The sequence below is a fragment of the Quercus suber genome, unplaced genomic scaffold, assembly GCF_002906115.3.
Source record: "Quercus suber isolate HL8 unplaced genomic scaffold, Cork oak 2.0 scaffold_586, whole genome shotgun sequence".
Classification (NCBI taxonomy): Eukaryota; Viridiplantae; Streptophyta; class Magnoliopsida; order Fagales; family Fagaceae; genus Quercus; species Quercus suber.
The window spans coordinates 404,807-420,932 of record NW_027070031.1 but is presented as its reverse complement, the minus strand read 5'-3'; the positions used below and the strand labels follow the sequence as shown (position 1 = coordinate 420,932).

The 16,126-nt window shown below is 36.8% G+C and overlaps 1 protein-coding gene and 1 pseudogene across 1 annotated transcript; both read right to left on the bottom strand.

Annotated features, from left to right (window-relative positions):
* Positions 1-2,839: 2,839 nt before the first annotated feature.
* On the bottom strand, positions 2,840-4,152 carry LOC111996572 (uncharacterized; annotated as a pseudogene).
* Positions 4,153-9,187: 5,035 nt separating this feature from the next.
* LOC136063858 (uncharacterized) lies at positions 9,188-11,158 on the bottom strand. Its single transcript, XM_065764839.1, has one exon. The coding sequence runs from the start codon at positions 11,094-11,096 to the stop codon at positions 9,747-9,749; it is 1,350 nt and encodes a 449-aa protein (XP_065620911.1). The 5' UTR covers positions 11,097-11,158; the 3' UTR covers positions 9,188-9,746.
* Between the last annotated feature and the right edge of the window lie 4,968 nt (positions 11,159-16,126).

Below are 16,126 nucleotides of genomic sequence, written 5' to 3'. Positions count from 1 at the left end.
AGCAAGTGGCTCAGCTTTCACCTATTTAATAAAGTAGTCCGTGTCGACGAGGAGCCACCTTTAGTTACCTATAGCTCGGGGAAAAGGCCCAACGATATCCAAGCCCCACTGAGTAAACGGCCAAGGGCTGGACAGTGGATTTAGGACTACCCTCGGCTGATGGATATTTGGTGCATATCTCTAACACTGGTCACATTTCTTCGCATAATATTGGGAGGCTTTTTGCATGCTCGGCCACCAGTACCCCTGGGTGAAGGCCCTGTGAGCTAAGGACCTACCCCCTGTACGACTCCCACATATGCCCTCATGCAATTCTTCCAACAAGGGTTCTATGGTTTTTGGATGTACACACAATAAATATGGCCCTGAGTAAGAGCGCTTGTACAACTTCTGCTTTTAAGATAGCCAAAAGCGAGGAGCACTTCTATGCACCTTTCCTGCTTCAGTCTTGTCCTCGGGCAGCGATCCTTGCTTCAAAAAACTATTATGGGGTCCATCCAGCTTGGCCCCACCTGTATGCTATGCACCCCGACCACAAGTTCCCCTGTGAGACTAGTGCTAACCATGTCCTCAATTATGACAATCCGAGGAAGTTTTGACCTGAGAGAGGTGGCAAGCATTGCTAATGAATCAGCATGAGCATTTTTTCCTCTAGGGATTTGCTTCAACACAAAGCTCTTAAACCGGGCCCGGGCACATTGCACCGTATTGAGGTATCCCCACGTCCTCTCATCTCGGGCTTCAAACTCTCCGCTGACTTGGCCCACTACCAACTGAAGATCAGAATACACCTCAACCATGTCTCCTCCTAAATGTAGAACCATATTCAACCCAGCTACCAAAGCTTCGTATTCGGCCTCATTATTGGTAGTTAAAAACCCAACCGCAATGATTTTTCCATGATCAAATTTTCAGGAGTGATTAACACAACACCTACTCCTGCTCCTTTTCAGTTAGCTGCCCTATTGGTATAGACTTCCCAAGGGAGCACCACAACGGCCGGGGTGATCACAACCCCCATTGCTTTTTCTTCCTCCTCAATCATAACCCCGGTGAATTCTGCCACGAAGTCTACTAGGACTTGCCCCTTTATTGCTGTCTGAGGCATGTACTTAACATCATAGGCTCCCAACACAATCCCCTATTTGGCAATTCTACCCATATAGTCGGATTTTCGTAGAAATGCCTGCAGAGGGAGTTGGGTGAGCACCACCGCAGTGTGAGCTTGAAAATAGTGGGGAAGCTTCTTTGTGGCATGCATAATGGCTAGCACAGCTTTCTCTAAGGGTAAGTAACGTGTCTCAGCTTCTTGCAAATATTTACTAACAAAATAGATAGGTCGTTGAACTCCATCCTCATTCTTGATCAAAACCAGGATGACAGCATAATTTGTAACCGCCAGATACGCATATAGCACCTCCTTCTTCTCGGGCTTGGAGAGGATTGGGGGATTTGACAAATACTGTTTGAGCTCCTCAAAAGCTGCCACACACTCCTCCGACCAATGGAAGTCCTTCCATTTATTGAGAAGCTGGAATAAAGGGCGATACCTGTCGATAGAACTAGAAATGAACCTATTCAGGGCAGCTGCCATTCCATTTAACCTTTGTACCTCTTTAGGGTTCTGAGGAGAGTGTAAGCCGTTAATAGCCCTAATTTGATCAGGGTTGACCGCAATCCCTCAGTGTGTTATCATGTAACCTAGAAACTTTCCCAAGCTAACCCCAAAAGAACACTTAGATGCATTCAAGCATAACTTATGTTCTCTTAAAACTGAGAATATCTCTCCTAAGTTTGCTAAATGATCCTCTACTCGCCTGCTCTTTATAACCATGTCATCAATGTAAGCCTCCATATTTCTCCCTATTTGTGATTCAAACATTTGTGTCACCATTCTCTGATATGTGGATCCTGTATTCTTGAGGCCAAAGGGCATCACTCGATAATGATAATTCCCATTAGGAGCACAGAAAGCTGTCTTCTCCTGATCAGGCAATGATAAGGGTATCTGATGATAGCCCTGGAAGGCATCCAGAAAACTTATACGAAGATGGCCCACTGTTGCATCCACTAACTAATCAATCCTAGGGATTGGAAAGGGGTCCTTTGGGCAAACCTTGTTCAAATTAGTGTAGTCTGTATAGACATGCCACTTCCCGTTCTTCTTCTTTACTACCACAATGTTAGCCAACCACTTAGGGTAAAAGATCTCCTTTATTACTCCAGCCTATTTTAATTTGTTTACCTCAGATCTCACAGCCTCGGCATGCTTTCTAGATGAGTGTCGAGGAGGCTGTTTATGGGGTGTAGCCCCAGGATTTACATTTAATTGGTGACATATGAACTCAAGGTCAATCCCAGGTACATCATTTGCGTTCCAAGCAAACACATTGATATTAGCCTTTAGAAACTTCACCAACTCAGCCTTCTCCAAATTTGGTAGTTGGGACCCGACTTGAAAATACCTTTCCCCGTTCTTCTCTATTACCACCCTCTACAGGTCCTCGGATGACTCACTATCTGCCCTAGCCTCATGTCCCTCTACAGGGCCTTTTGGTTGCTATGGAGTTTCCTCCCTTGCCTCCACAATAGGGTCCATGGGAGGCTGGGTAATTGCCAACACCAAGCACTACCTAGCTATTGCCTTATTACCAAGTAGCTCTCCCACTTTCCCCTGAGTAGGATACTTAACTTTCAAGTGCAAAGTTGAAGAGACTGCACCCATTGCATGAAGCCATGGCCTGGTTAGGATAGTTGTATAGGTGGAATAAGCTTCAGTGATAATAAAAGTGACTTGCACCTCCTCATCCCCAACTTGAACGGGTAACCTAATCATTCCTCAAGGGACCACCACTTTCCCATCGAAACACACCAATGGTGAGTCATACCTCTCTAGGTCTTCAGACTTCAAGTTTAATCCCTTATATGAATCAGGGTACATGATTTTCGCTTCACTCCCCTGATCGACTAGGACCCTCCTTACATCATATCCACTGATTCTAATAGTAACCACTAAAGCACCATCATGTGGTTGGCATGTTCCTTCCTTATCCTCCTTAGAAAAGCCCAAGGTAGGGACGACCATCACCTTAGCTTTTTTAGCAGCGTGGCCTTTGGCTGCTACATTTGGGCCTCTACCTACAGACATGACCCTGGAATTTGCCCTAAGATCACCCCTGGCTTGGCAAAAATCACGTTAATGGTGCCTAATGCTGGTCGAGAAAAATTACCCCATGCAACTCAGCTCTTGGATGCCCAAATTGCCCCATGGGCAGATGTAAGAATTGGTTGAGCTTCCTAGCCTTCAATAGTTGGTTTAGGTGGTCACGTAGGGTCCTACAATCCTCCATAGTGTGCCTCTTATCCTGATGGTAGTGGCAATAGAGGCTTTGGTTTCTCCTAGATGCATCTCTACCCATCTTATTGGACCACTTGAAGTAGGGCTCACTCTTTATTTTCTCCAATATTTGATACACTAGCTCTTTAAACAACGAATTGACCAATTGAGCGCCTGTGGATGATGTCTGGTTAGGGAAATCCCTTCTAGGGCAGTTACCCTAATATCCTCCTCCCCGAGGATCCCTCTTCTCTGAGAACATTTTAACCTTGCCTTTACTCTACATTTGATCCTCTTTAACCCGCTTATACTTATCTATGCGATCCATAAGCTGGCACATGTTTGAGGGAGTTTTCATTGTCAACGATTTTCTCAACTCATGCTTAATAGGGAGCTCCACCTTAAAGGTCCTCATGGCCACATCCTCAAAATCACCATCAATCTCATTGTAAGCTTCCCAATACCTATTCGAATAGGTTCTAAGTGTCTCTCCTTCCCTCATCGCCATAGATAGCAAAGAGTCAATTGGTTTGGGGACTTTACTACAGGTTATGAATCTAGCCCCGAATGCCTTTGTAAGGCATCAAACCAACGCATAGCTACCGGCCCAAGGCTGGAAGGAAAAACTTTACACATGAAAGCTCATTACCTTAGTGAACTGTCATCTTCTGATTAAAGTGGTTAACATGCTCCACGGGGTCAGTCCTCCCATTGTAAATGGTGAATGTTGGCTGAGAAAAATGATAAGGGAGCTTCGCCTTATTAATCCTCCTAAGAAAAGGTGACTTAGAAATTTGCCGTTGGGCTTTACTCATCGTGTCATGCCTTATGCCCTGGTGAGACAACTCCTTCCTATGCTTGTTACTGCCCTTCTTAACCTATCTTGACGTGAAGAAGCGGAATAGGACTCACTATATGGGGTTTCGAATTTGTGACAATACGTGTGATCCTTACTATCCTTGGAGCCATCACTTGATAAGGGAGAGGGACTCCTTCTGTCATGCTCCCTGTGTTTCAACTGCTTGCGCAAGCGATCTATCTCCAATTGTAACTTGTGTGTCTCCTGATCCTGGTAAACGTGACTTCCAGTCTTCGAATGACTCTGCTCAATGCGATTAGTGTAGTATGACTCCACCACAACACTTGGGGTGTGTTGCCTATCTCTCCTTCACTCCAAGTTAGCGAATTGGTTTTCCATTTGTGTGCCAACTAATTCCTCTCTATCCTGGCCCATGTTAGCCATAAATACTTAAGCCAAATCCACAACACCTTGTTTTCCCACAGACGGCGCTAATATTGTACGGACCAAATCTTCTGTTAGCCCAAGCCCACATAGAATAGTGAGCTTGTAGGGTTCAGCTTAGACTCAAAACAATAAATTTGTTAGAGAAGGAAACAAACAATAAGAGAGGGCTTAGCCCGAGGATGAGAAGAAGGGAGGAAACCCAATTTTATCGAATATATAAGTTAGCACATCAATACAAGCTTGCCCAAGGAGGCTAAATTTAGGCAAATAAAAGTACTATTCATGTTCTTCTTTCTATGATCATTTTCTAATGATCCCCTTATTTTTTTGTTCGACCCCCTCTTTGATAACCTTCTTTTCCTTATATACTCTCCCCTCCTTCACATCTTGGTCGTCCATTCCTTCCTAACCAGCCTCCCCTCACAACACTTGTCCCATTTTCCATTTAAAAAAAGGTGGTAGAAAGAGTCTGCTTAGCTGTGACTTGTACTGTTCATGTCACTTCCTCATTAATGCAGCTGATAAAGCTGTTACCCACCATATAATGTGGCCAGGAGGCCAGGTGTAGGGCATTCAATGCGGAGGCTATAGCCTACACCCAACTAGAAACTTCCTCATTGACCTTTGGTTCCCACTTGGAACGCCTTAGCGTACTTTTGACTTATCTCTTCACCTTCCCGAGCAACCCTCCTCTTTGGGCCAGTAGCCCGTGGCATTGTCACCCCACACTGCGACTCTTAAACTTCATCCTCAATCCTCGGACACCCACACTGCAACTTTAAAACTTCATCCTCGGTCCTCGGGCACCCACAATTTTTTTTCTAGGTTAGGGTGGTCCAGTGACCACCCTGGGCTCTATGTAGAGTCGCCCCTGAGGTGATAGATTGTTACTAGTGCAACATCACTTTTATATAAATTCATCACAGACAATATTTTTATTGTACATCAATCATAACATGTCATCTCAATAGTAGTGAAAATTTTTATATCATTGGACTTAATGCAGCAAAACTATATGCCAAAAACACACTTGTTTACTAAAGAAATGGTGTTAAGTCAAATTGTAGACACAACAGACCTAAGACTATCATGTAATTGGATATTTACAAATAAAAAAGGGTTGAAATAAAAATAAATAAATAAATTTCAAAGGTTTGCTCATTGTGACAAATTAAACTTTGACTTCTTAATTTTGTAAGAAATTACTAACAGAGCGTAGGAAGAAAAAATTGACTATAAATAAGAGATGATAGCACTGGTAAAAAGGGAAGCTTAAATATAAATAAGAAGGGCAAGAATTAGGTACAGTACTTAGATGCTGTTTCTTAGGTTTCTCTCTTAAGATTCTCTTATGTGGATTTTTCTCATAAAATGGAAGTGCATTTTTAAGTGAAGTAGCCATATGATTAAATCTTAAGAATGAAATTTAGGAAATAGCACCTAAGGTATTGTACTTAAATTTTGTCCAAATAAAAAATAGTGAAAATAATATTTTAAAGGACGGGAATCAAAAGAACTAATGACTATCAAAAATTGGTTCACCCTTTATGATTTGTTTTTTTTAATAAAAAAAATATGGATTATATTATCATGGGTAGTAAAGTTTGAAGTTTAAAATAACAAATTAAAGAGTCATTATTTAATTTGTTACAATGGCGAAACTTTGAAGGTTTTTTTTTTTTGGTTGTAAATTTTACCAAAAAATTTATTGAAGGGGGAGAGGATTATAATGAATTATTTAAAAGTATTTCATCAATTCTCATAAGAGTTTAGTAAGAAATGATAAGCATTCCCTAACGAAATTATATATATATATATATATATATACTAGTCGCTAACCCGTTTTATGCATAGAAATCTATCTATTTGTAAGGTAAACTAAAATAATTTTATAAAAAATTTAAGAAAATACACTATTGCATGATTTGCTTTTGTATAACTTCAATTTGTATTAAAATTTAATGAAGAAGTTATTGCTTGAACATGCAATGGCTTACAAAAAATTTGTCAGACTGTTTCAGATACTGCAAAAAAATAACTCAAAAATTCAGATATTAAAACTTCTGAAAGACAAAAAAAGATGATTCACTGCTTAGAAATTATTGAAACAAAACAAAATATATATGACTAAACAATAGAAATAATATAAGATAAAGATGAGTTACATTCAAAAGAATAATTTCAATTATTGCAAACTTTTTTATCTTGTAAAAACGGCTAAAGGGAGTTTGGTGGTTCATGTATAAAAATTACTTTTTAAAAAATACATGAAAAACCATAAAATAATTTTTTTTAACAAAGTAGAGGAAAAGAAAATAACATAAGAAGAGCTCATACCTCTATTTGGCTTTAAAAAAATATATTAGGGTTTACTTTGCTTTTATAGTATTCACAATTAACCTAGTAAATTCGAAGAAAATTATCAATGTTTGAATTTAAGTTTAAATTAAACTTGTTAGGGAGATAGAATTTCACTCCTTGTTAAGTTTGAATTAAACAAAAATAATTTTGTTTTAAAAAAAAGAAGATAATAATGAGTTTGAGTTTAAATTGGACTTGCTAGAGAGATGGAGTTTCACTCTTTGTTAAGTTTGGACTAAACAAAAATAATTTTATTTAAATATTGTGTTAACGTGAACAATTGTGAGAATTTCAAAATTTTCGATTTTATATAAATATATATATTATTTAAATATTGTGCTAACGTGAAAAATTATAAAGTTTCAAAGACTTCAATTTTATATATATAATGAACTATTTGACTTATTTATTATTTATTTTTAGAAACCAAACCACACATCACTTGCAATTGTGGGACTTAACTTTTTGAGTGATGAGTTACGAAAATTAAGAACCGGTTGATGAAAACAAACCAACCATACATCTATAAGAGAATTTACCAATTGAAACTAATTGGAACTCAAAGTTTATTTCATTATTTTTATTTTTTAGTTTATTTTAATTTATTACATACAAGGTCAACCGTAGACACGCCGTAATAAGTTTTCTTTCTTTGGAGAATTGAAACAAAGGTGAAAACAAAGTGCTAAAAAGAAAGAACTCTTAAAACTGAATCAGATTATTGAGAGAGATCCTTCTCCAGTCCAACTCTCAAAATCAAAACAACCTCGAACTCCACTCCACACTTTTCACCTGAAACACACATACCCCTCTTTCCTCGTACTGAAACAAAACAAAAAAAAGTATTAATCTGAGCTTGAAATAGTACGAAGAAGAAGAAGAAGAACAAAAATGAGAAGACTACCAGGAATCGGAGGCTTACAGACTGCTGCTGCTGGTAGGGTCTGTTTTCATTTTCATTCTTTTTTTATTATCAACAGATAAAGAAATTTGAGGAATCAAAAACACCCCATTAAAGGGCCAACACAAGATCCCAGCATATGAGCCACATTTAGAGTTTATTTTTTTTGTGTTCAGCAACTATGCTAAGCTATACAGAATAAAAAGAAGAACTAGAACAGATATAGCAAGCACATGTATTGCTCTACATGATGTATGCATCCCAAGATTTAGGATGGAAAGGACTAGAACAGATTATATAAGAAATGAGATGCACATATAAAATGGTAGTGGGAAAGGGAAGAACAACATTTAAGGAACTGATCATGAGATCAAGCTCCGATGAACTGAGTCAAATGGCAATGCTAACATTTTTCTAATACTGATTCTTCTCTTTCAGGGATAATCATCATGAATCATGAGTGACTCTGACACTTGCTCAGCCATAAGGTTTTTGCTAACATATATAGGAAGTCATACAAACTGAGAGGAAACTAAGAGAAAGGTTTCATGGTGAACTCATTAGTCTCATATCGCTTGAGTAATTTAATATTCTGGGATGCAAAAAGAGCTTTAACACAACAAAAATTCAGAAGTACAGTCACAACATAAAAAGATACATACTGCAATTGCCTTATCTTATAGAATTTTGGAAGAGCAGTATAGCTTACAGGTACCAGCTTTGAGAAAGAAGAAATTATGAAGTGGCAATTGGAATACAAGCATGAAAAGGTAAAAAAGGCTACAGATGAAAAGGGCAAAATAGCATGTAACATATGCCTCTATTGATTAATGGAAGACCCCGGTGTAGGTAGCCATTAGCAACATTAACAAAGGTAATGACACTATCAAAGAAAACATACATTCCCTCAAGGTATGTTTTCTACTGGACACATTTAGGGAATTCCCAAGCAATTGATCTGAACACCAGCCCTTAAAACTTAAAACTTAAAACAGTACACGACATAAAATTAGATGATAATGTCCTTTGAGTCACACTGAAACGAGGTATAGGTGCCACTTTATGCAACAAGCCCCCAAGTCATTCCATAGCATCTACCAAACAAGAGGCCCTTACCAAGAGATAGTCTTACCACTATTAAATAGACTTATTTAATTTTCAAAAAAAAAAAAAAAAAATTATTAACTAGACTTATTCAAGCTGAATAGCTGAGAATCTTTAATAAGATACCATTCCCATATTAGACTTCGAATATAGTGTCATGGGATTAGTATAGTACAGAACAATTACTAATTAAATAGAAAAAGTAAAATAATGCAAAGAGATGACAGAGACATTAGACTGAAAAAGAACAAAAGCATAGGTAGTCATCAGTCAATGCAAGTCAAAATAGATATGATAACAAAAAAAACAAGAGAAACTAACCTTTTTAGAGAAAATAACAGGAGAATAATAATAATTGTAAAAATGTATGGTTTCTGAGTAAATTCTTATCACAAGACCTGAAACACCTAAACATCCTAGAGTGCCTTGACATTTGGAACACATTTTTAAATAACATCAACCTTAGAATCCACCCTTACTGTTGATGAAAAAAGGGAATTTGAGAGGACCACCAGCTAGCTGGATCATAAAGATTCTTGTGCAATGCCATACTCCTGTCTAATGTAATCAGAGCAGGCCAAGGGTTAATGACTTCTTCTAAACTCAAATTTCAAATTGCCAGCCCATATAGCCACCTCCATAAAACAAGTGCATGAGGTTTGTCGTTATACATAAAAAGTTCAGCTCAACTTTGACAAGTTTCTATTCATCACCCAATGTGAGCAATAAAGATGGACTAAACTAAATGAAGATGTGGCCAAAGGCAGTGATTTGTTCCATCTTGAACTCATAATAACTCAAATTTTTAAATCAAAGGGGAACCCTTGAAATTCTATCTTGCCTTGGTGTGCACTAACAACATCTGGAGCCTCATTCTGATATTTGCTCACTAACTTGTCCACAAACCTCTTCTCAGTCATTCTGAACACATTAACAATGCTAGTTTCTTCCTTAACCAACCCCTTTGATATCAAAAGATGCAGAACTGAACACCTTGGAATAATCCTCTTCTCCAAGCTAAGCAGTAGAAGATTTGGATTCTTGGAGATCATTGAAGGTGTCATATTCAGTTTGTTCACAAAGAAACTCATCAATTTCCTGATTTTATTCTCTGAAGCAATCATACACATGGGTTGCTTTTTGAATGCTGCATAAATCTCATCCTTTGACAATCCAAAACTTTTAAAAGCTTCTACCTTTTGCTCCCACAAAGATTTACTCATAACCGCCATGGAACGTACGGCTAGAAGAAATAGCAGATTATTGGGATCAAAACCCAATTTCATAACTTCATCAACAGCCTCACTAAACCGATAAGTCCTCATAAGCATTGATTTTGGTTGGGACAAGAACATTTTCAAAATTAAGGACATGGGTACACCACGGCTTACCAAAATCGATATGTTGGGCTGTAGCACTTTTTCCACATTACACATAAGTACGCAGTAGTTTGCCTTTATAGCCTTTAAGACATTCTCATCATTGCCAAGAATCTGCCTAAGTTTTTGAATACAAGGAATGATTTGGTTTTTGAGGCTCCTTTTTAGAATATAAGGCATGGTCGATAAAATCATTGCAATTTCAAGTTCTGACAAGCCCAAAGATCTGAAAAACTCAAACTTTGGCTTGAAAATCTTATGTGCATTGATTATATACAATCTCGGAAGCTTCATAGTCAAATATGATATTTGCTGATCACTGAAACCATGAGCTCTAAAGAACTCAACCACAGTGTATGCATCACTTTCAAGCACACGTGGGTCTTTGGTAAGCATTTTGCCAAGGCTAGTACTAGAAAACCCCAATGACTCAAACAACTCCAAGTTGGGCTTCAGGGTATTGTCTAAATCAGCCAAAAGCAAGACTGGACGACTAGTAATTAAACTTTTGACATGGGTCTGAGTCAAACCGTGAGTCGTCAAAAGTTCCACAACTGAGTTGGGATTCTTTGTGTTCACAATGTTGAGCTTCTTGGAAGCTGAAATGGCGGATTCTAAGGACAACCCACATGATTTTTGAAGGAAAGAGAGTGTAAACGATGGTGTGTCATTGGAATTAGAGAGTTTTGAGAACAAGTGGGCATGGCTATGTGTTAAAGCTCTGTGCTTTAACTGTTGTGGGAGGTTTAAGCAAATTAAACGAAACATTTGATTTGAGATTGAAGCTAGTTGCTTTAAGTGGAAAAAGAATGAAGAATTGTTACCTGGGTTGAGAATTGAGATTGGTATGTGATAGTCCAGTTGAGTTCGCGCAGCTTGAAGCAATATCGAGTGTCGACCTCCCTCGCTTTTCTGAGCTGTGGTTTTCACTTTTCACTTCTCAGCTCAGAAGCTAGATGTGGGTTTGAGAACGCAAGGTTTTGAAGGGGTAAATGAGCTGGGTTCACACTTCAACATCGCCCTTTGCCCAAGTGACTTTTAATGGACAAGGGAGAATAATAAGCGTCTTTTTCCTTTTTTGTGGGTGAATTCCACATGTCCGATTCCTAGACATGGCAAACGGGTAGATCGGGTTGGGTTTGCATCGATCAATTGGGTTGCGGATTAAAAATTAGTCGTTTTAAGCAGGTTAAGGGTCCGTTTGGTTTCCGTAAAATATTTTTCGAAAAATATCTATTTTTCAGAAATGTTATTTTTTGGAAAAAGAAAATATTTTCAAGTGTTTTGTAGTATTATTTAAATTTTCTTAGAAAATATTTTCATTTGTTTGGTTACATTTGAAAATGCTTCCTACTACTTTCTTGCATTTTCTCATCCATTTTCTCAGTTACTAAACAAATTTTATAATAGAAAATTTCAACATATAAACTTAAAAAAACAAAAATCATAATAACACAATCAAATCCACCGTTCGGCCAAACTGAGAGAGCGAGGAAGAGAGATCGGTGGTGATGCGAAGGCGAAGTCGAAAATCGGTCTTCGGTGGTGATCTGGGCTCTGGGTTCGCCGGCGAAGTCGAAGATCGGTTCGTGGCACGAAGGCGAAGTCGAAGGCTTGTGGGTTCATCGGTTCATGGCGCCGGCGAAGTCGAAGGCTCGTGGGCGCCGGTGATGGGCTGTGGTGGTGGATCGAAGCTCGGTTTGGTTCGTTCTCTCTCTCGCTCTCTCTCTCTCTCTCTCTCTCTCTGCGCGTATGAGGCTCTTTTCCAAAAATAGTTTGAAGGAAAATTGAGATAGTAAAACCATTTCCGAGTCAAAGGAGTAAATTTGGTCAAACTGAAGCATATTTTCCGGAAATTAAAATTTTCCTTGGCTTCCAAACACTGAGGTCAAGTGGTAAATGATTTTCTGAAATCATTTACCATCGAAACAAACGAACCCTAAAAACGGGTTTGAGTCAATTGGGTTGTGAGTTGGGTCAGGTTGACCCGTACAGTTTCAGATACTGTAAAAAAATAACTCAAAAATTAGATATTAAAACTTTTGAAAGACAAAAAAAAAAAGAAAAAAAAAAAGATAATTCGCTGCTTAGAAATTATTGAAACAAAACAAATCATATATGACTAAATAATTGAGAAATATAAGAAAAAGATAGGTCACATTCAAAAGAATAATTTTAATTATTGCAAACTTTTTTATCTTATAAAAAACGGCTAAAGGGAGTTTTGGTGGTTCATAAACGAAAATTATTTTTAAAAAAATACATGAAAAACCATAAAATAGATTTTTTTTTTTTTTTTTAAACAAAGTAGAGGAGAAGAAAATAATATAAGAAGAGCTCATACCTCTACTCAGTTTAAAATATATATATATTGGGGTTGGGTTTGCTTTGCTTTTAAAGTGTTCATGATTAACATCGCAAATTTGGAGATAAATTATCAATGTTTGAATTTGAGTTTAAATTGAACTTGTAAGAGAAATAGAATTTCACTCCTTGTTAAGTTTGAATTAAACAAAAATAATTTTATTTAAATTAAATGATAATTTTATTTAAATATTGTGTTGATGTGGAAAATTGTGAGAGTTTCAGAGGTTTCGATTATATATATATATATATATTATTTAAATATTGTGTCGATGTGAAAAATTGTGAGAGTTTCAGAAGTTTTGGTTTTATATATATAATAATAACTAGTCGCTAACCCATGCTATGCACGGGAACCTACTTATTTGTGAGGTAAACTAAAATAATTTTATAAAAAATTTAAGAAACTACACTGTAGGGACCGGGTTCAAGCACTTCTACTGTTGAGAGAGTGGACTCAAGCCCAGCTAACCCTGCAATGAATTTATAGAGAGCGGGTTCAAGAACTAGGCCCTAATGAGGAATGCAACGGCCATGCATGGTTGCATGGGAGTTTGATGACTTAAGCTTTAATTGGAATGCACAATGATGCTCTTCGGACCTGCCCTCCAGAGCTTGGAGTTCTTATTATTTCTTTGAAGATTGATTACAAGGTTTTCTGAGAGAATACAGATTGCGACAATACTCCTAAGTTCAGATTTCCCGTCCCCTTTTCAAGAGGGACTCCTTACATTATATACATCTCTCTCAGTTGATCCTGACCTTACATTTGTTGATCAGCTAGGCCACCACTTGAGGGCCTGTCTCATCAGCCGCATTCCCATTCCTCCTATGGGTTGCAGCACCCAAGACAACACTGTTCAGGAGTCCTATCCTCATTAATGCGGCCAGGGCGTTAGTTGAGGGCATTTAATGTGGAGGTGACAGTTCATCTGGGGCATGCTCCTCCACCATGCTTTCATTGCCGGCGCTTGGTACTTGCTATTTGCTCTCTGGATGCTCAGGAAGACTCCCCTTGACGGTGTGCTGCGTGTCCACTTTATGGCCTCGGCCGTCCGAGGAAGGAGTCTTCCTCGGCACTGTTTCTTGGGCAACTGGGCCTTACACTCTCGTCCTCGGACCTTGGACGCCTCCTCGACGCGGGCCTTTGGGCCTGGTTCGAAGTGGGCCGGGAATGGCTGACTCTTTCTAGCCCCACATACACCATTGCATGATTTACTCTTGTATGAAAAATCATAAAATACTTTTTTTTTTTTTTAACAAAGTAGAGGAGAAGAAAATAACATAAAAAGAGCTCATACCTCTACTTGGGTTTAAAATAAAATATTGGGATTTACTTTACTTTTATAGTGTTCATGATTAACCTCGCAAATTTGGAGATAAATTATCAATATTTGAGTTTGAGTTTAAGTTGGACCTGTTAGAGAGATAGAGTTTCACTCCTTATTAAGTTTGGATTAAACAAAAATAATTTTGTTTAAAAATAATACTAATGATGAGTTTGAGTTTAAGTTAAACTTGTTAGAGAGATAGAGTTTCACTCCTTGTTAAGTTTGGACTAAACAAAAATAATTTTATTTAAATAAAATGATAATTTTATTTAAATATTGTGCTGACGTGGAAAATTGTGAGAGTTTCAAAGGCTTCAGTTTTATATATATATATAGACTAGTCGTTAACCTGTGCTATGCAAAGGAACCTACCTATTTGTGAGGAAGACGAAAATAATTTTATAAAATCTTAAATTGATTAAGAAACTACATCATTTCATGATTTACTCTTGTATGACTTCAATTTGTGTTACAATTTGATGAAGAAGTTATTGCTTGAACATGCAATGGATGCAATGGCTTACAAAAAAATTGTCAGACAGTTTCAAATACAACAAGAAAATAACTCAAAAATTTAGATATTAAAACTTCTGAAAGACCAAAAAATATTTAAAAAATCAGATGATTCCTTGCTTAGAAATTATTGAAACAAAATATATATGACTAAACAATAAAGAAATATAAAAGAAAGATGGGTTACATTCAAAAGAATAATTTCAACTATTACAAGTTTTTTTTATCTTGTAAAAACGGCTAACTAAAGAGAGTTTGGTGGTTCATGTACGAAAATAACTTTTTTTTAAAAATACATGAAAAACTGTAAAATAATTTTTTTATTTTTTTATTTTATTTTTAACAAAGTAGAGTTGAATAAAATAACATAAGAAGAGCTCATACCTCTATTCGACTTTAATATATATATATATATATATATATTAGGGTTTACATTGCTTTTGTAGTGTTCATGATTAACCTCGTAAATTTGGAGTTAAATTATCAACATTTGAGTTTAAGTTAGACTTAGTAGAGAGATAGAGTTTCACTCCTTGTTAAGTTTGGATTAAAAAAATAATTTTATTTAAATATTGTGCTGACGTAGAAAATTGTGAGAGTTTCAAAGATTTCAGTTATATACATATATATATATATATATTTTATTTAAATATTGTGCTGACGTAAAAAATTATGAGAGTTTCAGAGAGTTCGGTTATATATATATATATATAGATGAATTATTGTTATAATATATATATATATATATATATATAATGAATTATTTGATTTATTTTTAGAAACCAAACCACACATCACTTGCAATAGTGGGACTCACGTTTTTTAAGTGATAAGTTACAAAAATTGAGATCTGGTTGATGAAAACAAGCAAACCAAACATCTATAATGGTGTGTTTGTTTGAAGGTGAAATATGGAGGATGAAAAACTTCGGAGAGAAAATAGGAAGGAAAACTTTTTTAAGTGTGTTTGATTGTGTGGGGAGGAAGAAAAATAAATGGTAAGACTCAAGTGTTTTCTTCTCAGGCCCACCAAAACGTTTTCTCCTCAAAATGGAGAGAAAATTGAGTGATGATGAATTTTTTCTTAATTGACAAAAATACCTATGTGCACATTCTTCAAGTTGCCTTTTTTTTTTTTTTTTTTTTTTTTTTTTTTTTTTTTTTTTTTTTTTTTTTTTTTTTTCCATTGGGCAGCACGTTACTCTTTTCTTTTCTTTTTTTTCTTTTTTTTTTTTTCACTGGGTAGTACCGTTGCCCTTTTTTTGTTTTGTTTTGTTTGTTTGTTTTGTTTTGTTTTCTCTAGGCAGTAACTAGGGTTGGCAAAATAAGCGCAAACCCATTTGCCCACCCAAACTCACTCACTTAAATTGAATTTAAACCCATCCAATTAATATTTAAGTTAAATGTGCATCAACCAAATTAGACTAAGTAATTATTGGGTTTTAACTAAAAACTCATTGAGACTCATTTAACCTAAAAACAACTAACCCAAATTAAACCTAGCCCTTCCCAGCCAAAATAAAAATAAAAAACCCAGCCCTACCCCTTTCTCACCCTCTCTAATCGTTTCTAGGGTTTTCAAATTTTAAA